At 37.9% G+C, this 26,932-nt stretch overlaps 2 protein-coding genes across 6 annotated transcripts; one reads left to right on the top strand and one right to left on the bottom strand.

Moving 5' to 3' along the window:
* Positions 1-1,140: 1,140 nt before the first annotated feature.
* Positions 1,141-26,932, top strand: LOC410671 (proto-oncogene tyrosine-protein kinase ROS). 5 transcript variants are annotated; one of them, XM_016914371.2, is made up of 21 exons: positions 1,141-1,174; positions 9,707-9,766; positions 14,575-14,634; positions 14,862-14,952; positions 16,378-16,610; positions 16,693-16,932; positions 17,607-17,754; positions 17,859-18,355; positions 18,470-18,759; positions 18,835-19,191; positions 19,304-19,607; positions 19,687-20,010; positions 20,101-20,702; positions 20,768-21,406; positions 21,483-22,888; positions 22,965-23,387; positions 23,512-23,735; positions 23,809-24,279; positions 24,359-24,719; positions 25,349-25,402; positions 25,536-26,932. In XM_016914371.2, exons 1-21 carry the CDS (start codon positions 1,172-1,174, stop codon positions 26,408-26,410), a joined length of 7,662 nt encoding a protein of 2,553 aa, XP_016769860.2. In that variant the 5' UTR covers positions 1,141-1,171; the 3' UTR covers positions 26,411-26,932. The 5 variants fall into 5 exon arrangements, with proteins under 5 accessions (XP_016769860.2, XP_016769843.2, XP_006571432.2 ...); XM_016914354.2 differs by lacking the exon at positions 1,141-1,174 and adding an exon at positions 3,253-3,437; XM_006571369.3 differs by lacking the exon at positions 1,141-1,174 and adding an exon at positions 3,253-3,437 and having other exon boundaries at positions 16,693-16,803; positions 25,536-26,931.
* On the bottom strand, positions 14,961-16,371 carry LOC102653709 (cAMP-dependent protein kinase catalytic subunit-like). Its single transcript, XM_006571365.3, has one exon. The coding sequence runs from the start codon at positions 16,170-16,172 to the stop codon at positions 15,078-15,080; it is 1,095 nt and encodes a 364-aa protein (XP_006571428.1). The 5' UTR covers positions 16,173-16,371; the 3' UTR covers positions 14,961-15,077.

Here is a 26,932-nt window from a genome sequence, read left to right as displayed (position 1 = left end):
TAATAGACCCGAATTATTGCTGTATCGTGTAAAGTAGAGTGTAAGTCTTGGACTAGTCGTTGAGATGATGTCTTACAAAAACTTCTTTCTTTTGTATTACAATCACGTTGTATGCAAAACAAACGATGGATCACGAACACATGTGAATTGGGTCGCACTTGAGAAACATCTTTTTTATAATCACTTTGTTAATAAATCTTCTCTTATGTATCAAAATAATCATTTTTCTAAAATAATCACTCTATTAAAAGATTCTTATGTATAATATTTTTATGGATTTTAATATAATATATATTTTCTTTCGTTACAAAATATGAAGAAAGCTTCGAAAATTACAACTTGTCTGTCTGTTTCTTGAATCACATCGGTCTTTGAAAAACATATATAATAAATTATTACGCGAGATTAGCTTGTAATTTCATCATTTTAAATCTTGTAATAAGATAAATCGGTGATCTATCGATTGATATCTATCATTTTAATTATAACCTCCAAAATACCGAAGCAATATTTGCTTCGCATCGAGTTAAACACGTTATAATCGCGACGCGAAATAACTTGATCTGTCTACAGTTGCAGAATAATGTCAACTTTCTCGTTCAGCACGAGCGTAGGATTAGCAGGTTAGGACAGATTAAGGATGTAACATTTGTTGTAGGCGCATAGATCACGATGATGACCCGTAACAAGTACGTGTCGAGCGACAGGGCGATCATATAGGTATGGGGTACACCAAACAGGAGTGATCCGAGTGAGCGAGTGACTGAGTGAGTTGGAGGTCGGAGGAGTATATTGGCCATTTCCGCAGGAAGCCCTAGGTAACCTGTAACCGCCATTGAGGTTGGAACTAACGTGCCACAGATCGTTGCCGTTTCATAACAAGCTGTTCTGAATTCGTTTGTCCATAATCTCGTTGCATTAATTGATTGGTTTTCGCTTTTCATTGTCGAAGTAAAATCTTTCTCTTTATCCGAGATTTCTTTTTTTTATAATTATAATATAACTAAAATTAATGATTAAGAATATTAAAAGATACCTTCAATATATTTATTTTATTTTAGTATTTCAATTGTTCAAGAAATTACAAATTGAAGATGTTCTGGAAATGATTTATAAATGATAAATCTGACAAAATGAAGAAAAAAAAGAAGAAAAAAGAATTTTCTTAAGCATGGTAATTACATAATTTATGGTAATTATATTAATAATTGTTTGTATTAAGTGTATGACGTACTTAAGGAAAGAATTTCAACAACTTCTGAAACTTGCAATACAAGAAGTTGAGAAAAGGGTTGGTAATGAAGAATTTGTTCTACGTTTATATTTTAAATTATCGCGTAGAATGTAAAATTTTATGTTTATGAATTAAAAAAATTTCTATTTATGTGATGTCACGAAAATATTTAGGAGGCACGGCATTAACGCAAACGCAGGTAAATCGAAATTCTCCACGATCGAATAGATATGCGTACACGTCGAAGAATAGATCGCTTTCGGGTCATCGAAAAGAAAGACTCAATGCATTGGTCCGTGACTGACAATAGTAACACAACATAATACAGGCTGACTCTTGTCGTCCGCAGATTTAATCTGTCGAAATGAGTCATCGTTTTGACTCGGCTACAGCGGACAAAGACTGAGAAACAATATTAAACAAACAACTATGTGTTTATCTATTAAAGAAAATTTATTTTTATTATTATATAATAATAATCATATATAATTATAAAAAATTTACTTTTTCTTGCATGAAAAAGTGAAACGACTTTTAAGTTAGTATAATAACATCCCTATTGGGTATATTGTCAACAAAAAACGTTGGTTTTTAAGGGTGTTAAAATGAATGGTATGTGTACAGAAATTTTTAGAAAGGATGCATTCTTTTTCGAAACGTCAATATAATATTTACTCGAAACTCAGCCTCAAATTTACTTTACCATCCGACTACTTTCAACCTAACGCAACAGAAGAAGATGGTTGAATTAATGAAACGATCTTCAATCAATGTGTAATTTAAATTTAAATTCAATCCAACGTTTAACTAAATATTCTTTCCTTAAATAATTAAATATACTACATATAAAATATATATATTAAAATAATTAAACAAAATTATGTGAAATCTTGCAACATTATAATTAAATTATAAATTTCTGAAACTAAAGGAATTTGAATCATTTTTTAGCTTTAAAAAATTATAAATATTCTAATATGTACATTGTTTTAAAAGATAATAAGAAAAAAATCATACCATTTTTTCTTCGCAACTCATTTTTTCCAGGCTTTCTTGACATCGGACAACGTGGATACCCGGCTAAAAGCGGCACGTGCGAATATATGAATGAAAGTTTACGAGGATAGTAAGAACAGGTCAATCTACCAATTGACCATTGGTCAGTCGGACCTGCACAAACGAAAGTTCAGATCGTTTATTCTTTTTGTTCATCTTCAGACACTCCACAGGCATATGCCATAGTGGCTTCATGTGCACACGCTAGCCTGATAGTATACCTACCACCACTGTATGTACGGAATTGGTCAAGCAGAGTGCAACAGATAAGGGTTGCCATGGTGGGGGATAGTTGACTCTCTAGTGGCCATTCGGAGTCAGTTGCTCTTATGCTTGCCAGACATTAACAACACCACGCTGGGCTCTTACAGTGAGAGCCTCGTGACTCGAAACGTCACAGGTGATTTGAAACAGTTTCAGAATCTTAATTGTTTGAATCGTGAAATTTATTTTTTCGTTTATCCGTTTGTATAGGACTTGATCGAGAATCCCTATTTTTTTCGTGGCTGATACTTAAAATTGGAAGAAAAAAGTGATGGAAATTATCCCGATTATTTATAGTTGTTGACATTTGCACCGGTGAATTTTTTTGATGTGACAATTCCATGCATAAAAGTTGAACGTGAATTTATATATTTGATTGTACAGTGAAGGTACAATTAAAGTAAGGGTGAATTTGAAAGAGTTTATTCGAGGAGAAGAAATCAATCTGTCTTTTCTGTCTATTGACATGGAAAGTGCGCGATTTTATCGGTGATTGCAATTTCATTTAGGAAAAAAAACATCGATTGCTCGAAGTGCTCGAATTCCTCAAACTCGAGGATCGATGTGGAAGAATGCGGAGGAAAGAAGTTTGATATTCGTTTCGAACCTTCTCGTAAGGTCGTGGAGGTCATCAGGATCGAGAGAACAATGACGATCGATAGTTAAGGAAATTGCCATAAAAATTTCGTGGAGGGTGATCGAGGGTTTGTTTCACGAGGGGGTTGTGGATATTATGTTAGCAACAGGGTTATGTGTATTTCTGGTGTTGGCGTTGGCGGGAAGCGTTTCGACGCTTCTGCCAGAAGATTTCGAAGATCGGACTGCTCCTGCCAATCTCCAAGAAGAATGCGCCTCGAAATGCCCGGATCTCGATTTGAATCAGGTCAGAATCAGAATTTTATGATTTATAATATATATATGCAGAAACAGTACACAATTCTCTTCTTAAGCGCAAAAATTGAAATCTGAAAAATTCGAGATTTCAAATTTTGCGGCGCATAAATGTTATTGAAACTTTATCTACATGAAATATTTCTCAACTCGTTTCGCAAATTCAATGAATACGAAATAATTCTATTTTCTTCTCTATTTTGTTTCCACTCTTCCACATTGACCAATTTCTTTGCCGTTTATTTTGCACGCCGCGCTGTAACTTGTTGCGCTTCCAACATATTTATTGTGTTTGCTCGTTTAGAAAGGATGTTTCGAAAGCAAAAGAGAAAAAAAAAAAAATAAAAAAATAAAAAAAGATATACAACTCGATAACGAATTCCAACTTTAGTAATAAGGTGACAGGTTAGTATGGAATCTTGCACGTGTCCAGATCTACCATAATAGATAAAACTTAACTTATTATATATATATATATATATATATATACACGAATAAATGAATATACGAAAAGATGTCGCTATCTTTTCTCTCGCTTTTTATCGTTAGGCATTTTCGTAGTGTTTATCAGTGATATTCTCAGTAATATTATTATATATGGTCTTATTATGAAACTGCCATTAGATAAAAGTCACGAAGATTGTCGCGTGACCGATCGAAGGATGTAGACCATGCTGAGATTTTAAAAGACACAATCGTTAAATTAACCGTGAAATTTCCATCCTTTTTCCATTCTATATTTTCATAGTGCGCATGCATTTGGCATGAATACGATTGTTTACAGCAATAAATAATCACAATCGCGGGGAAATTTCTTTATCGGTCTCGATTCGATGATGAAGAGGTCAGTACAGCCGTCAAGTTAATAATATTGGCCCGTGAAACGAAACGAGAACAAAAATCGATCCGTAATCATCGCGTCAGTAGTACCCCGATAGCCTTTTCGCACAACATGCCGATTATTTTCGTCTGTTATTATTATATTTCAATTTAGACTTTCTCTATTGTTCCTTATTCATTTGTCATTCGTCACACGCTTGGTCGGTTACTTCGGGAGAATAATATTGTTTCACGAGAGAAAAAATAAAAATGCAAAAAAAAGAAAAAAATATGAAGAACGATATGAAAACCGGTCGATTCATTGGAATCACGAGAAGCGTTCTCGGAGCGAGGCGAGCGTAACACAAAAATGGCTCCACACGAAGGACGTATCAATTTAAGTCCACTCTCCATCCCGACTGTACCATTCATTAATTAACTTAACTACACGACGGCGCATCATCGCAGTCCATAAGCACGATCTCGAGGATGAAAGACGAGTTGTAACTATTTTATTAGCCGTTTCTATTTTTCTCTTCCTTTTTATTTTATTTTCGTTTAATTTCCGTCGAAATATCGATCAATCAATATTCGCCGTCTCTCGAAACATTAAACGTTACATGTTAAAACATATTCATTTTTCTTTGAGACGATATCTTTCGAAAGGTTCGCTCGGAATCGTACTTTTCCTATCTTTTTTCTCTCTCTCTTTCTCTCTCTTAAAGTTCGCACAAAGAGCGAATAAGGCGATTGAAAGGATGCATCAGGAGAGATAAACGTAACAAAAGGCGGTCTGGAGAAATGATTAAACCGATCCTTTCGTGGAGAGTTTAATTGATAATTGCTGGCAATTTCGTTCACGCCAATTGCTAGACACTGATTACGAGGTTCTTGATGTCGAGTTTGTTCACACGAATCATAGGAACCATTCGTTTCGAGGGGACGTTTCTTCTTCGGGTTGATGGAATTCCTTTGGATTTTCATCTCGCAAGAAAGAAAGATACTCGTCGCACGTTTGTCGTGCGCGATATCTTTTTCTTAAGTTTGGAAAGATTTCTCGAGACATTGCATTTCAATTTATCCGGAGGTCAGATAAAAGAAACGATGGTTCAAAAATCAACTTCTCGATCCCTTATCTTCCCTTCGTTCTCTTCCCGATCTTCGCCCGTTTTTTCACATCTTCTTCGGCGCCGAGGTTCGAAGGGCAACGTGGTAAACCATTCCAAGTTCAAGATAAGAGGTAGAGATCGAGATTGCCGTGGGGTGAAAAAAATGCAAAGCGATTTATAAAATTCATTTAGATTTACATCTGTGTGTTTACGATGCGTCGCCTACCATTGGCGCCTCTAATATTTACTAAACACGAATAAAGAAATGAAGTCGCGCGTTATCTCGACACGATGCCTACGATGACCTTATTGCATAACCACGATGATGATTACTTTTCTATAAAACTTCGGTGTGACATCAATTCTTTCGATTGTTACCATGGTGTTTGTAGCATTTTTTTTTACATTTTCTAGAAACTTCTACAACTTATTCTTGTTGACACGCTCACTACTCTTAATAATGCGCGAAATAAATGCCAAATAAATTATCACGCAATTACTGTTTCACACGCCTAATCGTTCCCTCAAAATAATGATGTGGAATTTCGTTCAATTTCGTTTCGTTTTTTTTTTTTTTTTTTTTTTTTTTTTTTAAATTTTCCTCCTTAATTGGAAAATAATTACTTAAACGGCGCTTGTAATGGATCTCGTTACGCCTACGCGTTAACCTACATGCGATTTCATAGCGAGGCAGCCATGGCGTAATTCGACGCATTCATACCTATAAGGATTCGAATCTGGGTAGCGATTCACAATCTGGCGAATTCCTATCTCTCGTGAAATTACGTAGAATCCGCAGGATCGTGCAATATTATACGTGTAGCCGTACACAATGAACTTCCTGCCGGCCACATCCTCTCACCTACAACGCGTGCCTGGTCACTTGCTAGGGGTTTCACCTCGAAGTCCGTTGATAATCGTGTGAAATTCGAAATTTATCGATCCTTGTTTTTCTATCGAATCACACGGATCATTATTATTTCTTTCTTCCTTGTCTGAATGAAATATAACAAGTAGAAAATTGTAAATAATGTTATAAATGTGCTTAAGCGAGGCGATAGCTCGTAGCGCAACGTGATTCTGCTTGGTAAAAGTTAAAAATTATCTACAACGAGGCTGAGCCTCGTTGTAATCGTTGGCTCGATTAACTGAGATTTATCGTAGCTACTTACTGTGAAGTGAAAAATTTTATAGACGGAAGATTGGATGATGGATGATTCCTATGATTGAACGAATCGAAAAAGAAAAACCCGATAATTCGTTCGAGAATGATGGCCTGTTATTTGAAGGAATGACTGTGTTATCGTTCACTTGAACTATCCAAAATAGCTTGGACTGATAGTAGAAAATATTTATACGATAAATATATGTAAAATATCTCGATATTCTCGGTTGAAACTGGAAGGAAAAATCTGTGATCAGGATTGAGGGAAAGGTCGTCGCCAAGCGTATCTCGAGCTTGAATATACGTATATGTACATACGGGTCCCACATCATATTAGAATTTCACGAATTTCAGGGAATTTTTGAAAGGGATACCGTTCATTTTCTCTCACGATCAATTGCAATTGAAGATTGTATAAATTGGCGAAAATATCCTCGAATCGTAAGATACGTTAGAAAATATTGTCGGCTCGTTTTGTCTCGATCCTGTTAAATTGTCCAGCCTCGAGTCGCAAACAAATCCTGGGAAGTAGAGTTTCGGCGCCTTCACATGACGTCATATCAATTAAAACGCATGCACGTTCCATACACGCGTACATCTAGACCAGTACACCAAGATCGTAACGAATGGCAGCTGATGGCGACGATGTTTTTAATTCATCTTATAATCTCGAAGATAATTAAGGAAATTAAATGGTGACCGAGTATCCAAATGCTTAGGTCCGATGAACGTTGCGCCCGAAGCAAATCAAATTTGTTTTTCATTTTCATCCTTTTCGAGAATTTCGAGTTTGATTCATCGAGTATCTAAGTTGTCTGAGAAATCTGTTATACAACTATCGTGGCCAAAGAACAAGACGTGGAAATGATTTTTCACCGTAAACATGTAAGTGATGAAAAATGCTTCCTGTTCCCCGTGTGTTAACGAGCGCAAAGTGAACCACGCGAGGTGATGGCGTATCTTTTTAATTCATGGCGTAACGCGAGAATAATTGACGCGGTTCGTAGACGAATGCCATGTTTGCGGCCGGTCAAACGACGTTGGAAACGTCCACTGCATTGCTTCTTCAAACGGCCGTTGAAAGGGAAGAGAGAAGAAGACGAGAAGAGCGAGAGGGACGCACACAAGTTAAGGTGTTTGCCAAAGACAAACCTCAGACTTCAAAGGTAGATGTTCCATCCGAGTGGACACCGTCCGGTATACATTCAACACCGTGCGATCGTGGCTTGTTCGTGACCGCACGAAAAAAACCTGATACCCTTTGCCTTCAACTCGAACCACCCTGGGACGCTTTGAACGTGTCAAAGCTGGTCCCTCCAGTTATACGCTACTTTCGAACTTTTGTTGAGTTAAATTTCGACGAATATTTCAATTTCTGTGAACCACGAATTACCATTGTCGATTCATGAATTTATCTTTATTAAGAAATGCCGATGATCGAGTAATATACAGTTATACTTTTACGTAATTCAATATGTCGATTAACGTAAGGTATAAATAATTTTCGTTGAAATCGTCGCCTTGAGAGATGATACCGATAAAAATCCTCCGTGTGTGTGAAATTGCGAGGAGGGGGAAGTCGGTCATTAGACTCAGTCATCAACATTGGAAGCATTTGGGGGCGAGGTGCAACAGTTGGCTCGAATGCTTTCGAGCGTGGCGAAGACGTTGAATATGACGGAAGGACGTGCGGAAGGACGAGCAGGTACGCATTAAGCCATTACCTCGGATCAGATAAAACCGGCTCTTTACCGGCTGATTTCCGCCTTGAGGATGGTCTATCTTTTAGACCGAGAACAGGAAGCGAGACAGAGGATTTAGAGTCGTAATAAAACGCAGTGACTTTTCGGAATTTACCGACACGATAATTCAAACAGATTATTGTAATAAAAATGCTTTAGGAAGAAGAGGCAATCTTGGAAATAAACAATTGCAATAACAATTCACAACAATGGTTTACGATAAACGAAAAACACGGAATTTCAATTATTGGCGGAGAATATTCTAGCAACGAGTGTGGTAGTGTCGCAAGGGGTACTACTGTTGCACTTTCATGTAATAGTCTAGGCGGTTTGATTAATCGGGTGCAAAGTTAAACGAGCATCGTGCAGGCCGAAGAGGCAAGGAACGCGCAACGAGATTCCTCCGACAATGGAAAGAAGAGGAAAAAAATTCATCGTAAAATTGATACATCCACGCTGAGAGGCGATAGTCGCGAAAACACTGTACCATCACTCTGGCTTTTGTTATCGGCCGGTTCTTTCACTCGTCGTGCACTTTTCGTTGTCTTGATGGGAAAATACAGAACAAGAGTATTGTTATACGTCGTATTTCTTTTTTTTCTTCTTTTTCTTTTTTACGTTTTACACAAAACAGCGAAACTTGATTAAAATTTAATTGTTCGCGTACAATTTATGGCACATTGTTTGAAACAATGCCGCACGAACAGATGTATATATATATATATATACATATTCAGATATTTTTTTATTTGCGAAGAAAAATGGTATTTTTAATTTATGACAGGGGAAAAAAAAATTGCGATTCGAACGACGGCAACGGCTTGGCCGCGTTACACGTAGGGGCCGTAGAAAATAAATTGAATCGCTTGCCAGCTTTAAAAGATAGTAAATTGTTTCATCCGGTTCAATTGACACCCCCGGTATACCTAGCCCGTCGCGAATGAATCGCCGAATGATCGTTCCAAGTCGCAGGATTCTGGTACCGTTTACCAAAAAAAAAAAAGAGAAAGAAAGAAAAAAGAACGGTGGTCGTTACATATCGTTTGCACCTGTACGTTACACGCTTCCGGTACACAGGTGCGCGTCCGGCATTAAATGGAAATGAAAGTTGGAAAGAGAAGAGAGAACGCGTTCACGGAATCGATTAGATCGAGGGTGGCGAACAATTTCAGTGCGTGATAACAAGGGGATGTGAAGCCATGCGTACCACTATGGGAATTTTTGGAGTCAACTAGTCCCCAACGCATATTTAATTAATCGTATTTATTCAAAAATATCACCTGTTTATGAATATAAATCGCATGGCGAACTAATGTATGCACATCTGTCGTTGACCGTGAAATATGAATTTTGCGTGCTTTTTTTGCTTCGAAAAATATTATTACAGATACAAGGAATAATTAAATTTATGTTTTCTTTTTTCCAGAATCGAACGGACGATTCAAGCTCGGAGGTAGGATGCGGTGTACGATGCAAAATCGACCAAGTAAGTGATTTAAAACTGATAGATTCATGTAGATATCGTTGAAAGCTGACGAATAAACAATTTTCGGATACTCTTGTCTTCGATTGTCTTCCAAGACTGGAGTCTTAAGCTCGCACGATAATGAGGATAATTTTCGCATGTGTCGCGGCGCGAATTTAAAGTTCGTCGGGGAACATTGTCGAACGTTTATTAACATAGGCGAACGTCGGAGACGAAAATAAAGGGACGCCGGTCCCCCGGCACAATGAAAGTACTTCCGCTGCCGTCCCCGGGGGTGCTTGTTCGGTAGTGAGACGGTAAATGACAAATAAAAACAAAGTCAGGTCCTTCGCCCCCCTCCCCTCTCTCTCTCTCTCTTTTCGAGCGTATATATACGTAGCCAAAGGCAATGAATGGATAAACGTATATACGTATTACGCGTACGAATGAAAGAATGGCCGGGCTCGGTACGGCTTCGTAACTTTAAATTGGATCGCGTACAAGTGCGGCCTATGGCGGATGTCGCCAAATTACCGTGTGACTCCGGATTCGCTCTCTCTGTTTACCCATCTCTTTCCGCTTCTGTCTGTCTCCCGTTTCACCCTGTTGCGGAAATCCATGGAGAACCGTGATGAATCCGACAATGTTCTTTTTTTTTTTCTTTCACACCTTAATGTGATTTCACTTAAATATCCGACTTATTACAGTTGTATTTAAATCGTGTATTAAACAAGTTAAGATTAGAGAGACAAAAATCTAATCTCATGTTATCGAAAAAGAAGATGAATTAACCGAGAGTTGACTGAAATCGCAGATGGATGGATCGTTAGTACAAAATTTCAAAGCCCAAGTTTCCCTTTAAAAAAAAAAAGGGGGGGAAAAGATCCGGGGATAAGAAAGGATCCGCCCTTGTGGCCGGAAGGATATCCAGCAACGCGTGTCTCCAGGCTAGGAAACGAGAACCGCAATTAATGCGCCGAAAAGGATAAAAGGGCCTACGATACGCTTAATTATCGCGTGCCATCGAAAAAAAAAGGGCAAAGAGGAACGCGACCATTAAGCGTTCTCTGCTGTTCCTTCCTCGTCGCGAGGATGTTATATTTATTGTGCTCGATCGCGTGCATTTTTTCTTCTCTCTCTCTCTTTTTTTTTTTTTTTTTAAATAACTTGATGGCACGAGGTTGCGTGCCAGCGAGTTGAAAAGCCTCGAATACCATAGGTTGATACGTGAATTGAGCTCGAAACGATTCCCTCCCTCGCCTCGTTTCACGGTTCGTACGTTCCAGTAACGCGCGCGAATAACGGTTTAGGCTCGCGGCCGACACGATTCAAAAGGAAGATGCTCTACTTTTTGCTAAACGCAACCCTAATTGCCTTCCTCCGTTAATCCAACAAATTTGCCCGCAACTAGCCGTTAAACTTTTGCCTCGATTCACTCGCGTGCTCCCCTTTTTCTCCTTTACGTAATTTTAAAGGAGAGAGAGAATTATAAATATTGCGCACGATACATTTTTTTATGGACATAATTTTGATTGGACGAATTCGTGTGCGCACCGGGCTTGGCTTTGACGCTTCTTCCGGCAATTTCACGGATCGATTGCACGGCAAACCGATATCCGTGTAATTTCTTTTGTACGAAAACGTTACGTTGTTGTGTGTATTTATGTATAAATTATATAAAATATATATACATATATTTTGATAGTGCAATACGTAATACGAAAATATAAGATATTCTATATATATGATTGACAAACAAGAGGATAGTAAGCGAGGACTTCTTGCTCAATCTTCTTTGGCGAAAACATATCACTGACAGCCCGATTTTACCCATTCGAGTGTGTTTGTAAAGTAGCAGACCACCAGTACCCGCCATCTCTTCAGTGACAAATCGCACACTTGACATTGACTACCACCAGTTTCCCTCCTCCTTCTCCACATCTTTCCTCGATCCAATAAACAATTTAACGATTTATCGTAAACCATGGTCTCCTATTTTTTTTTCCTTTAAATTAAACACGGAAATATAACGTGTGTTGCGTGTGTGTGTGCTTGAATCTTCAAGATTCCTCGTGATTAACATCTTGTTGTTGTTGTTGCACGATCGGTGAACGAGGAGGGGAGGCGAAACGAGGAGAGAACGAATAGATCCTCGTTCGCGGTAGAATGAAGATCTACGATCTAGGGGAGTTGAGAGTGGAGCGAGGGCCAGGCCGGGGCGTAATGTGTGTTGAGGTTTTAATGAGGAAGTGAGAAATTAGCAGGCGCAGCGTCGAACCGATGCGCCTCAGCTGTTTTTCCACCGTCTGATAGTTTCGTCAACCCCCATCGGGGCCAGCCTCGAAACGGACAAAAATTACGATCGTTTAAGAGAAAGGAGGTGAGCTCGAATTCGAAATACGGCGATGCACGAATAGCGGCGATCCAAGAAAGAAGGGGAAAGAAATAGTCGAAGGAACGTTTCGTGCGAACTAATTGAAAAAGGGGGATCGTGGGGCTGATATGGGCACGGAGCAATGAAACGTCAAGAGAAATATGATTAATTAAGACGTTAAAAATTATCGTCGTCTAGGGTCGTTAGGGTAGACGTACACAACTATCGTGCATTGCCGAGATAAATGCTCGTTCGACACTTCTTCTTCTTCTTTTTCAAAGGCGTGCGCGTTTTTAATTTCTTTCCTTCTTTTTTATATAGTATATATATATATCACTCATTTTCCTTCCTTTTGAATTAAGACGGATCGATGGGATCTTCTACTCGGAATTCTCGGATAATTGTTCAAAAAAAAAAGAAGCGATTCGCTCCGTTTTGATAGATCGATTTGTTGCAATCGTTGCTGAATCGTTCGAAGCAGTCGAATCGAATTGCCACCAAATGTTTATTAATAACTTATTTATCTAATGCTGGAGGTCCCTTTCGTTCTAGACTTTTCAGACCATTTGACCTGTGATACCCTCCAATACCATCGTAATCGTATATACACGCACACACATACATATATATATATATGTGCGTATGTATACATAATAATTATTGACCAGTCGCGCGAAACGAGATTTAATCGATGTTTCGAACATTGTTTCCCTTTCTTCGTTTTTTCTTTTCTTTTTTCTTTTCTTTTTTTTTTCTTTTTTTAGATTATTGAATTTAAGGTTAAAATGTTAAAATTCTTGTAAAAGAAAACAAAGTGATATTTTTCGTAATATTTTTAATTACAACTGTTCCATATTTCTGTTCCTTTCTAGATACTATTATTTTCGAGCGAAAAGCAAATATTCAATTTTATTTATAAAAATTGATTTCGAAATGATAAAACGATGGTTGGTTAACGCGCAGGTGCACGGCTAATCCCTCGTAGAATTAATCTTTCTATAGCGAGATTATTATTCTAAAATGTCGAGAGGGTATCATTTATATGCGGCGCCTCTCCAACGCGGCAGAGTGTCGATCAGTCTGACAATTGGTAAATGGCTCTCTTGTATCTCGAGATACGATGTTGAAATAACGATTTTACGAGGTGCAGCAGCTGTTATACACGATGCAGTTACTCGTGATAAGAGCCGTATCTAAGGATTTCGATTTTCATCGAAAACTCGATCGAACATCGATTGTCTTTCATAGAGAAATTAAAAATATATATATATTAGAAATATAGAGATTCATCTCGTGGAGGAAGAAGGAATTATAAAGATCGACGATCGAAAATGAACAGTGGAAAGTCTAGACAAAACTATTATAAACTATTATAAACTTGCTCTTCCTGAAGTTCTTGAAACCATTGAACATGCCATATCGGCCTTGTGTGTATTTACATTTCGTCAAGCACGCTTCCTTTCAAGATGTTCTCAAGGAAACGAGGCTTGCAAGATATTTCCAGTTCGTCAGTCGATTCGGCAACCGGATGGAATTTTTGTTTATCCTCTCCACAAACTCGTACCCTCGTCGAAAACGACGCGATTCGATTTATTATTATTATTAAATAACAAATCGCTGCGAAACGGGTTATAATAAATAAATCAAATAATGACGAGCAATTTTCTAAAACGCGATAACATTGGTGATCTTCTTAGGTTTATCTGGAGGAGAAAAAGATTAAGCTTAAGGAACGTGTGAGGCGCCTGAGCGTAAAAAATTTACGATCACGATTTCCATCGCGTTCTTGATTCTTCGTGTTCCTTCCAAGCTCCCTTCCTCGTCCTCTTCTTTTCCATCTTCTTCTTCTTCTTCTTCTTCTTCTTCTTCTTCTTCTTCTTCTTCTTCTTCTTCGACCGGCTTGTTGTCGCCGACAAATGCCCACATCCTCTCGCGCAGAAAGTTAATGCGTTAAACTTCGGTTCGCAAATCCATGCTCGGCACGAACCGACCGGCTGTCTTATGAACGTGGGTGTCACTTGAGGCACGTGCCTCGTACCGTCCATCTTTTAAAATACGACAACCAGATGTTCCAGTTAGTATACTTCAATGCCAAAATTACGCAGCGTCCCTTCGATCATATCTTCGATTCGATCATCCGATCTATCGAGAATCGAATTAGGTTAAGTGGAAATGCTGTCTAATTCTACTTTGCACAAACGTTTGCGCTTGCATTTTTATCTCTGCATTTATATATATTTATTTTTGCATATAGATCATGTATAAGTTAAAAATGAATCTATAATTGTTAATCGTGAATTTATTGAATTATATATTCAATGTTTTTACAAATTGTTCAATCGTAAGCATGTTGTTGTTCAACTTGCGATACGGCGTTTGTACAATGGGAAAAACTTGGCGCGTAACAAATATATGTAACACAGTCTAATGCGTGCATTTATTCCGTTTGTTCCAGTGCACAAAAGGCTGTGGAGCGTGGCAACGAGCACTCGATACGAGTTGTCAAGCTGTTTGCGTTAGTATAAATTAACATAATTGTGGTAATATTAGTGTATATCAAAACATTAATTATAGTATACGTATTTCAAATAATAAAACAATATGGTACAATATTTTAATTCTAATGTTAAGTGTCACTTTTTTATTATTATTATTATTATTATTCTATTCTGTTATATATATATCATTTCACTGAACGTAATGATACATCAATGCTAATACGTCAATTTTATTATATTGTAGAATGGAACCCAAGAATTGTTACCACCCAAAGAATTGTATTGTGTCCTGGGTTGTCACGATGCCCTAAATCGTTATTTTCAACAATTAAAAGGTAATATATACTTTATTGTACTATAATGAACGAATCTTTAAAATTTTCTCCCCGTAAAGATACTTCCTCTTTAGGATTCCTCTTAGGATCTCTTTTCGATACATCTTTAAATCACTCATTCTCGATTAAAACTTCTCGAATTCTTTAGCGTAACGATCTACCGTGGCCACTTTTAATGGTTCCTCGTCGTAATAATCGAAGTTGCTAGTGTCGTCAGGCGAGATGCATTTCGGTATAAAAGTAGGTAATATCTTTTGATTGTACAAATCTAACCATTTGATCTGCTCAAACCATTTATGGCTTTTGATATCTATGCTACCAGATTTCAAATTACCGTATCTCTTTGTAAGATCTACTTGCAGTATGTTCTTCAAAATGTCTCTCAATTCCTCGCCGAAGTGATGAGCGAATTTGTATCTACCAGCCACGATCTTCTCGTATATTTTCATCGGGTCTCGCGAGTAGAATGGCGGATAACCGGCGTTCATCTCGTAAATCAAAACGCCGAAACTCCACCAATCGACAGATTTCCCGTATCCTTTCGACAATATTATCTCGGGTGCGAGATATTCGGGAGTGCCGCAAAGGGTCCAAGTTCTACCGTTGATCATTTTACAGAAGCCAAAGTCCGTTATCTTGAGATAGCCCGTATTCTGGATTAAAATATTTTCTGGTTTCAAATCTCTGTAAACCAGGCTGCAATGATGAAGGTATTCCAATGCGAGGGCAACTTGGGCGGCGTAGAAACGCGCCAGATTTTCCTCGAACTTTCCCATTCGTCTCAAATGCGTGAACATTTCTCCACCGCTGACAAACGGTAAAACCATGTACACGTACGAATTGTCTTTGAAACAGTATTCCATGAAGACGATGAACGGGAATCTGACGCATTCCAATATCCTCTTTTCGTTGTACGTATGATCCACCTGCTTCAACTTCACGAGTTTCGATTTATCCAAGATTTTCATTGCGTAGTAAGTATCAGAAGTTTTATATTTCACGAGCATAACGCGGCCGAATGCGCCGGTTCCGATTGTTCGAAATTTTTCAAAATCGTTCAGATTAACGTTATCGATTTTGTTAACCTTCCATCTTTCGAAGAACGAAACTTTCAATTCGTCGAGTATTTTCTTATATTCCGCGAAATTATCCAAACTCTCCTCCTCTTTCATTTCAGTCACAATTAATTCGTGATTGAGTTTATGATTTTCGAATTCCATATAAAAATTAATACATATAAATTATAAACAATGTTATTAATAATATAATAACGTGGTTATGTTATGGATTGACGGTCGCGAATTGGGGAACAACAATATCGCAATATCGATATTCGCTTTTTGCCTAATTTAAATTCGATTAATCAGATGTACGATCTTTACCCAAGAACGATACTGATATCCATCGATTTACTCGGTTTACCAGCGGAAATAGGTATTCCACCGGCACCAGCACTGGTGGCCGACTCGTTGACCGCTACTTCCTTGCGTCTCGAATGGAAAGGAATAGACATCGAAAGACGCGGCGGAGGCATTTCGTACTTAGTGCAATGGAGGTACGAAGAATTGGCCGAGACGTGGCAATATTGTAGAAACCAATCGTGGGGCGAGGATGATCAGATTTTGGTCGAGAATTTGCAACCTTATACAAAGTACAGAGTAAGTAAATCCTCTGTTTACTCTATTAATAGTATGTATACTTTACTTTATTTATTTATCCTTTCATTCCGTTGAATTACAGTTTCGCGTAGCGTTACTTTTAAAATCGTCCCAGCACAATCCCGAGCCTATCGTCTCCGCTCCAAGCGTCGTGATACGAACGCTGGCGGCCGGTTTACCAACCTCAGCACCGGTAATTGTAAGAGCGGTGGCAGTAGACAGTTGCCGCGCGTCTGTGTCTTGGGAACCGGGCCCATTTCCAAACGGGCCACTTTTGTCTTATGTCCTGCGTCTGCAAGGGGCTGATCACTCCCAGCTTAAGGTATACGCCACGCCAGAACTACAATAATGCAAACGATATCTCTCTATCGATCGTTCGTTCCTTCTCTTGAAATCTTTTTCGCGCGTAGTTATTCTGTTTATTAGTCGTGCAAAGTTAAAAAGCATTATTCTTGACACGAGTCAAAGCCTGTTCTCTTCAAGCTGTTGATAATCGCTATTTTAGCACATCGATACGAAGTCGATTGCTCTTTTCTCTTCTCTCTAACTGTCGCAGCAAAAAGCACTGTACGAAATAGCAACTGGTTCTACAAGGCTGCACACTTTCCCCCAAATATATATAATGTGCATTGATAAGTAAAAGCAAGCATGTTTGGAACATATGCATGTTGTTTCCTTCCATTTAATCTTTTTAAAGTAATAGAATATATTTATAATACTGCCTGTTGATATTAACCATAGTTTTTTTAAATTTTGTAAAATTATTTATATCGAATAATATATTATTATTACCTTTATTGATTAATCGTTACACATGATCCCTATAACCATCAGTTTGTTAACTTGTAAGAACCAGATCTCTCACGAAATACGTTTCTGGCATGGCGTTTCTCTTCCTATTCGCATACCAATTGTACATGTCCAACGAGGGTCGATCGAAAGGGAAAGATACTTTGACAGTGATTTGATTAATACTGTTTTATAATCGATTAATAGGATATACCAGCATCGGAGAACACGGATCACTACATGTTCCAAAATCTTGAACCGAACAAGAATTATTCCATTAGCGTGACCATGAGAAATGGAGTTGGTGAGGGACCACCCGCGGTGACTTACATCATGACAACTCCAGAACCGGCTGGTACGTTTCATCGTGAATTAAAACTGATCAATCTTCAAATGATCATCATCCAAAGGAGATGCAAAAAGAGAGATGTTAAAGATATTATTCTTCTCGTGTTCCAGTGAAAGACACGCAACAACCTATTTTAATTCTTGGAGGTCAGCACGTGGTTACGAAGCAGAACGCGGATATGTTGGACGATCCCAGTGTGGTTTACGAAAACACGAGCACGATTCGAGGGGTGGCGATTCACGTAGCCTCCGCGCAGCTTTTCATTTCCGATTCTTTGGGATACGTGTACAGAACGTCGATCACGAAACGAACGATACCCACGGTGATACTTAGCCCCAGTCAAGTGAACTTCAAGCCTCTCAGTCTGTCCGTTGATTGGTTAAACCTTCACCTGTACATTTTGGGCGAGGTGAAACACGCGACCACGGTTTGGCAGATAGCTAGGTGCAATTTAGACGGAAGAGGTTTGACGGTAGCCGTGGCCGGTTTCTTAACGCGACCCACACACATCGAGGTAGACCCTTACAACGGTTACTTGTTCTGGGTCACAAGAGGCGGTTTATTCCGTTTAGATCTGGCTGACATAAGCAATGGAGTGAAGCACGAGGTACGTTTCCAATTATACTTGATGAAAATATTGATTTCTATCTGACAATGTTCATTTGCTTCAATCATTTAAATTCATTCAATTAGTAAGTGACTTTAAATCAATTTTTTGCAGATTCAGCCATATTTGATTCTAGAAGACGCCGATTTAGGAGCATTCACCGTCGATCATACCAACTTTCGTTTATTGGTTCCCCATCATATTCAAAACACCGTAATATCCGTCTCCTTGGATGGCCGTGAAGTTTTGAATCTTCGCGCCAATACGCAGCAACCGAAATTCAAGAACGTGGTCTCCCTGGCTATGGCGAACGGTTTGTTTTATTGGACGAACGGGGAGGAGGTATTGATAGAAGGATACCATCCGGGACAAAACAGATATTTTCACAATGCTTATCCAGATAGGTACGAAAGTTCATTCTTATTCGGTCAATGTCGATGACTATATGGGGACTTGAATGAACGTTTCCTTTCTTCCAGGTCGAACGGTTCATTTGTCAGTGTCAATGTACTTATGAACGCGAGCCAGCCCGTTCCTGTCCCCGTAAATCCTCCTACAGGCGTGCAAGCTGTGCTGGGCGTGGAGAGGGCGAAAGTTTCGTGGCAAGCGCCTCATCTATTGGGCGGCCAGGGGAAAGGCGCTTGGCAGAATTGGTCTTACGAATTGGAGATCAAAGACGAGTCTACCGGGGAGACGATCCATCAGAAAGATATCGCCGGCTCGTCTCATACTGTGCATAATCTTCGAGAGAAATCAGAATACTCGATTAAAGCGGCGGCATACACGAGCGCCGGCAGAGGACCGTGGTCCACCGAGTTCAGGGGTCGAACATTGAGGTAAAATTAATCGAATAATCGTTTCAAATTTTGTTCCTTCTTCTTTCTGGCAGAAAGAACACGTTTGATCGATACTCGCTTATGATTAATCATTTTTGATTAATTTTTCCAGAGACGGATCGCACGCGTCCATATTATGGTCAGCGAACGAAGGTCTCTTAAGGAGCGACGTGACCGGAGAAAATATCGATACTTTGATATACAAAGCGAGTTTGAAAGAAACGGAGGTTGATTATCATATTGTTGACGTCAGTTGGTACAAGGATGTACTCTACATCGTAGGAAACAATTCTGCGTTGTATCGTTACAACATCACGAGTCATCAAAAGATGAAGATGAATATTCATTCTGTCGGAAGCGTTGCCGTCGATTGGATATCGAAAAAATTGTATTGGGCTAATCCAAAGCAACAAATTGTAAATCAAATATTTTAATCTTATTAATCAGATTATTTTAATCCATATCGATTCATCTGTCTCTATATTTCTCGTTTAGATAACAAGGGCTAATTTAAATGGATCTCATCAAGAACCCATGTCGATCCTGGCCATCGTTAAAGAATTGATGATCGATTCTTTGGAAGCATATCTATATTGGTCGACAGGCCATGCTGTTGAAGTAGCTCGTCTAAACGGACAGGACAGAAGATATTATCACTCGGATGAAATATTTAATGGGAAACAAGTGATGGGGTTAACACTGGACACAGAAAACAGATTCGTTTACTGGATTGTTCGGAGTTACGAAAGTGGATCTATTGTTTATCGAGCACCAACGTCCGAGAGGATTTCTATGAGCCACAAAATCGTGCCTGAAAAGGTTTTTATCGTTAAATTATTTATTTCAAATAAATTTTATGAAAAAAGGAACAATTATAACGATACTCTTTCTTTGATATTATCCTTTAAGATCTCTGCTCTGCAACATCCAAACATGCAAGGTCCTTTATGCTACTTCTCAGAACATCTTCTCTGGCTTCAAGACGATCGGAATGCGGTGATAGGCGATCTGTCTGGCCAAAACACGGCTATAATAAATGGTATCACTTTGTCGGGCCTCCATATGATAGCTATCATGGATCCGGCACTCCATCAATATCCGAAGAACTTTACATCCGAGACCGTAACGGTATTACCCAACGCCGTCAATTATGACAGTATTAGGGTGGAAGGAACATGGAGAAACTTCAACATATCCTGGGACCCGGTGGAGAATATCAATTACGGGACTGTGTTTTATGAAGTGAAATTTGCGGATTATATCAACACTAATTCGAATCCAGAGATAACCACGGAAACATCTATGCCTTACAATAATTCAGAACAGATTTTGCCTTATTCGGTTCTCGAAGTCACTGTAAAAGCGTTTACGTATTGGGAAACGGCTCATCATACGAGGAAGATATTGAGATCACCGCAGAGTGTTCCGAGTCAGCCAACTAATTCCAGAGCATTTATAGAATTCCATAAGGAACCGTTGAGCGATAACATTGATATATTTGCGATATTTAGGTAAATGATGAAGATATTTATCAATAGAATTTATTCATTTGAAATGATTGATGATTGGTTTACAGATGGGATCAACCCGAGTTCACGAATGGTCTGATCACAGGGTATACGGTACAATGTTGGTTCAAGGAGCACAACGTCGAGATACAAATCTGCGATCAATCGCTTATCCCGTCCACATTGTTAGAGTACACAGTTCAAGATCTCTTGCCAAACATGACATATTACTTTCAAGTTCGTGCTCATACGAAAATTGGCGCGGGATTGTACACAGACGTGATCAACATTTCCACGATATACGAAAATCCGGTGCCACAATTGTTGGTAGCTACAATGGACGCGGTCAGAATATCCGATTTAGATCAGGAAGTGAACTATACAATTACGCGACATATCGCGGTCGAGGTTACTTATCTGGCTACAGAGAGCAAGATTTATTGGATCAACGAAATGAGAGAATTGGTAACATCGGATTTGAATGGATCAAATGCTACTAAAATGTTGGCATTAAACAACAGTGCACTTAGCATAACTGTCGATTGGGTTGCGAGGCATCTTTACTGGTCCGAGTTGAGTTATAGAGAAAATGGCGGGCGCATCATGAAATTAGACTTGACCTTGTGGCAAGTTGGAATTCTCAAGTACGAAAGTATCGTCACGTCGAACAGACGTATCGTAAATCTTGACATATTACCATCCACAGGGTAGCTACTATTTTTACAGAATCTTTTTCAACGTCTCCTTTAAGTTTATTTTATAATCTGATTTAATCTATTACAGATCGTTGTATTGGATAGAGACTAAAAAGGATGGCGGGATAATAATGCAATCTAATTTAGACGGGACAGACATTCAACCGTTCTTCAATTACATAGATGATTGTTCCTGCCCTTACAGACCGTCCGTCAGCCCGGTGATGACCATCGACAGTACCAATTTTCAAAAACCGGTCATGTATTGGATTTCGTTGGAAGGTCACTTAAATATCGCCGATATCGATGGGTGTGCATGCAATTTGATAGCAAGCGCGAGCTTCAATAAAGGATTACCGCCAAAATCGTTAACGGTCGATAAGATGAATATTTATTGGTCCAACATCGCGGAGGATCAGATTTACTTTGTAAATAAAAAATATCCCGATGACGCGGAGATCAGACACTTCTATTTGCCATCCGTACGAAGCATCAAAGCCCTTGGAAAATCCTTGCAAACTTATCCGATCACGAACTGTTTGATCCCTCGTCAAGGGATCCTATCCTACAATGTGGAAGAAATGAAGAAATCGGCAAACAGTATTACAGTCAGACTTCCCGAGCCTGTTCCACAATTCGGTTGCGAAAGATACAGTTTGCCCACCACGTTGTACACGATATACGTATCTCAGTGTTTGGAAAATGATCCTAATATGTGCGAGAATGGCGACAGGATAAAGTTACAAACTTACAAGAAAGAATACGAAATAAAGGATTTGAAGCCTTTCACCAACTATGGATTGAAACTGGCTTTGAGTAATTATTATGCCAATTTGGAATCGATGAGCTTGGAATTTGGTTCCGGTGTTGTGTTACAAACCGAAGCAGGAGCACCTACGGCCCCGGAAAACGTAACCGTCGAAGCACTCACGCCAACTTTGGCCATTGTATATTGGATGCCGCCAAAAATATTAAACGCCCCAGCAGTGAGATACGAAGTGCATTGGAGACTGGTTCGATTAATAAACGGGGCACGACAGAAGGGAGAGTTTATAAAGGGTACGGAGCGTACCACGGACGGCAGATACTTCACCATGTTAGAACCGTGGTTACCCGATCAAGAATATCTGGTGTTCGTCCGTGCTTATCCCACTCACGTCAACGATGTTTACAGCGAAAGCTCAAGTCAAGTAGTTAAAATGTATCCGGAACCCAATAATTTAACTTTAACTGGGGTTAGCGTAAATAGCTTGAACGTATCTTGGGTACCAACGATCAACTTGATGGTCAGATATACGTTAGAGTACAAAGACGTTGCCATGGAAGATTGGCAAGTGGCCAACGATTTCAAGGTAGACAAGGACAAGGTGACGTATTTTATCAAGAAACTGCAACCTCGAACTTTGTACAAATTCCACTTGCTTCTGAGATATCCTAATTACAAGAAGGATTTCGTCTGGCCAACTGATGGAAGATTCACTTTTCAAACTTTAGGTAATAAACTTTGATTTTAACTTTGACCTCCTTTCTTTACAATGATACATCGTTTCGAATTCAATTTGGAAAATAGGTGATGTACCGAGTGCTCCTGGTATGCCTACGGTAACCAAACTTCGTAATTCAGTCTACCAATTGAATTGGAAACCGGCACAAGCTCATGGTTCGCAAATCACGTTATACCGTGTCGAAGGGATGAAAATCAATGAGATTAACGAGCAAATAGACTCGACTGGGAACGCAAGTTGGAAGTTGTATTACAATGGTACAGACAATTACTGGATAATCACAGGAGACATGGATGACAAATACAGGTTTCGAGTTCAAGCTAGGAACGCGTACGGTTTCGGTGGTTGGAGCAGATCCAGCCCGATCATTGATTTAACGGAAGCTACCGGTGGGATATTAGCGGCTCAACAACATCTTGGTTTAGTGTTGGGACTTAGCGTCCCTGTTATCATTATTATGCTCATTTGTTCCTGTTATTTCCTTTGCCGTAAGTGTATGATAATTATAAATAAAGTATATATTCTTTGACGTTTAAAGTAATTCTTATTTAAATTTATAAATCGATATTGACAGTACTGTAAAAGATAAGTTCTTTTTTTTTTGTAATCCAGCAGTGTACCGACAACGCAAAGAAGATAAAAAGGCGGTCTTACCTCCGTTAGTAAGCGATGTCGAATTAGCAACACTTCGAGAGATACCACGTGGAAATTTCGTTCAATCCAACGCTTTATACGCGTCTACATTGCAAAACGATTCGGACGACTCTACCCTTCCTAAAATTAGAAGGGAACAAATAACATTAGCGAAATTTTTGGGTAGTGGAGCTTTTGGAGAAGTAAGTGATAAATTCTATATATTTCACGAGATTGTAAAACTGTATCATTATTGTAAATGTCAAAATCTTTTAGGTATTTCAAGGAAATGCGAAGGATTTGGAAAGGCCAGGAATTACACCAGTCGCAATTAAAACGCTTCGAAAAGGAGCTTCGGCTCAAGAGAAGACAGAATTCCTTCAGGAAGCTAGACTCATGAGTCATTTTCGACATAAACATGTACTCAGACTTTTAGGAGTTTGCTTAGATACGGATCCACCATTGTTAGTGTTGGAACTAATGGAGGCTGGGGACTTATTGAGTTATTTAAGGGCAAGTCGATCTCTGCAACCATCGGATTCACACGCGTTACGACTGCAAGATTTACTTGCCATGTGTGAAGATGTAGCAAGAGGATGCCGTTATTTAGAAGAGCTTCATTTTGTACATAGAGATCTTGCGTGTAGAAATTGTTTGGTATCGGCCAAAGATCGAGAGAATCGTGTCGTTAAGATTGGTGACTTTGGACTTGCTAGAGATATATACAAAAACGATTATTATCGAAAAGTAAATGTTCTGTTTAATCTAACAACTTTTAGTATAAAATAAAAAAAAGATAAAATAAATATTTTAATTTCCATCATAGGAAGGAGAAGGATTACTTCCTGTTCGATGGATGGCACCTGAATCTTTAGTAGATGGTGTATTCACCTCGCAGAGTGATGTCTGGGCATTTGGTGTATTAATGTGGGAAATTACTTCGTTGGGCCAACAACCGTATCCTGCCAGAACAAATATCGAAGTATTGCATCATGTACGTGCAGGTGGAAGATTGTCCAAACCTTTGAATTGTCCACTCGCGTTACATCAACTCATGTTGCGTTGTTGGAGCGATGTTGATACCAGACCAAGTTTTAAAGTTTGTCTAGAAAATATAGTTAGTCTTCGAAGTACTATAGAGGATGCACAATTAAATCCAGTTGCTAGTTATTACTTATCTAGAAGGGGTAAGTTTCTATTATATATAGATATTTGCATTATTTGACTCTCTGGCATGGAACATAAATCTACATTTTTTTTCAAATGTATTAATTGCCAATTGAACAAACACATTTTAGCTTATAAGATTTCAGATCGCTTATTAGAATGGTTCTTATAAAATTCAATGTTACATTTTTTATCTCACTCCTCATATGCATTTCAGTCTATAAAGATGTTCATTTACATTAACTTTTTGACATGTTTGCAAAATTAAAAGCTAAAAGTTTTTATTTTGAATTGGGGGATGATATAAAAAAATTCGCCTAAAAATATTTAATCATTTATGACTAAAACCTTTTCTATTGCTTATGGATACAATCGTATATCTATATGATTTTCATAGTTTTATAGTAAAATTTAATTTCTAAATAAGCTAATAACTGCTTTGTTGACTAATAGAATTACCTAATAGATCATAAATGAATGTATTTCAAAAATTCAATTTATTTTTCACATATCATAAAATGAACATATTGTTTCATGTTCAATAATTATGATTCAATTCAACAAGATGCATCACCATTAAAGTGTTCAATATATAAATTTAACAATTTGCTTGAATATATATTTATCATTGCATGGCTCATGCTTGCAGGCGTCTCTAACATGGCTTACTTTGCTGACGAGAACCAAAATCATAACAATTCAGGTAGGTTCTCTTCGTGAAACTCATCTGTATGTATCCTGCTTTCTCGATCAATGTCTCTATTCTACTCACTCGTTAGTTCATATCAAAATTATTAATTGAAATTGAATGTAATAAGATCAATTGATTTTCTCAGGGAATTCATGGAAATCGAGCAGTTCAGAAGGTAGTCGAGATATGCAACCATTCCTTCAGAATTCCCATAATGCAACACCTACATCACAATCGGGGGAAATGCCAAAATATTTAGAATTATTAGCAGATAATGAAGATATTATTCTAAAAGAAAATTCAACAAATGGATACGAAGTGCCACGGTCAATTCACATATCTGATCAAAATTTAGCTAATACAAATAAAGCTAGTACAAACGTAGATGTAAAAAGTAATTTGCATTCTGATGCATCGCAAGAACAAAAAGATATTATTTCGAGTGATATTAAAGAACAATTGGAAAAAAAATGTGATAAAAGATCATCGATATCTAGTTTAAATTTACCGGAACGTAAAAGGGCATCGATTACAAATATGACTGAGAAATGTAATACTTTAGATAGTTCGAAATTAACTAATCCTACTATTAAAGCGATATTAAAAAGAGATTCATTTACGTCATTGACTGATCAACGGAAAAATAAAAGAAACGTAACTGAACGACGAGGATCTGAAATAAGTTTAGAAGGTAGAAGTTCTAGTTCTTTAAGCTCGAATATTAGTTTAGCACCACCTACTCGACCTAGTTCATCGTTAATTAGTTCACAAAATGTTCTTCCATTAAAGAATTGTGTTATTGGAGGAACTGGCGAATCAACTGATAACGTCGCGAAGAATACATTACCGAAAATTCAAAGAACTCATTCTAATTTACAAAATGGTAAAGCTAATATACCTTTAGTGATAAACAGTGCATTATTAAATTTGTTAAGACAGACTCCAGTTGTTGAAGATAGTAACAATATAGTTACATATACGAACATTAATACAGATGCTGTAAGAGTAAATGGATCGTGAAATTGTTAAAGATGTAATAGATATTATCATTTAAAATATGTTTCTACAACAGAACTGTAATTTTAATAATAATTATATCAAAACTGGAAACATGTATAAAGTTCCATAGCTTTAAACTGCCATATTAATGTATATGTACATATTTTAGATTTAAATATTTGAAATTTATTTTACATAAATTGTGGCAGAAAATTTTTAGTTAGTAAATAGGTTTAATTAATAATAATAGATAATCAGATTTACTGTTTAGCATCTAAGAAACGAGAATAGTTGTAGAGTATTATACGTGATTAATCTATAATAGTTTTTGATACTATTTTAGTGCAACTAATGTATTTATTTAATGACGCAAAAGTACGATTAAATTTTCACTATTCATTGTACAAATTTCATATTTAGTGATAGTATAAAATATAGCATTAAAATTGATATTCATATTACATTAAGAATTTGTTAAGTTTTACATATAAATATAGTGATTCTTTTTAAAATAGTACAATTAAGATTAAATATAATGTGACT

This window comes from Apis mellifera, linkage group LG1, assembly GCF_003254395.2.
Source record: "Apis mellifera strain DH4 linkage group LG1, Amel_HAv3.1, whole genome shotgun sequence".
NCBI lineage: Eukaryota > Metazoa > Arthropoda > Insecta > Hymenoptera > Apidae > Apis > Apis mellifera.
Note: the sequence above shows the minus strand (reverse complement) of the source record. Positions and strands in the feature narration are given on the sequence as shown.

Coding starts and splice junctions, on each gene's coding strand:
- LOC102653709 (XM_006571365.3), bottom strand. CDS start 16,172: ATGGAATTCGAAAATCATAAACTCAATCACGAATTAATTGTGACTGAA.
- LOC410671 (XM_016914354.2), top strand. CDS start 3,288: ATGTTAGCAACAGGGTTATGTGTATTTCTGGTGTTGGCGTTGGCGGGA. Junction 18,760..18,834: donor CACAATGCTTATCCAGATAG/GTACGAAAGTTC, acceptor CCTTTCTTCCAG/GTCGAACGGTTCATTTGTCA. Junction 19,608..19,686: donor CTAATCCAAAGCAACAAATT/GTAAATCAAATA, acceptor TTTCTCGTTTAG/ATAACAAGGGCTAATTTAAA.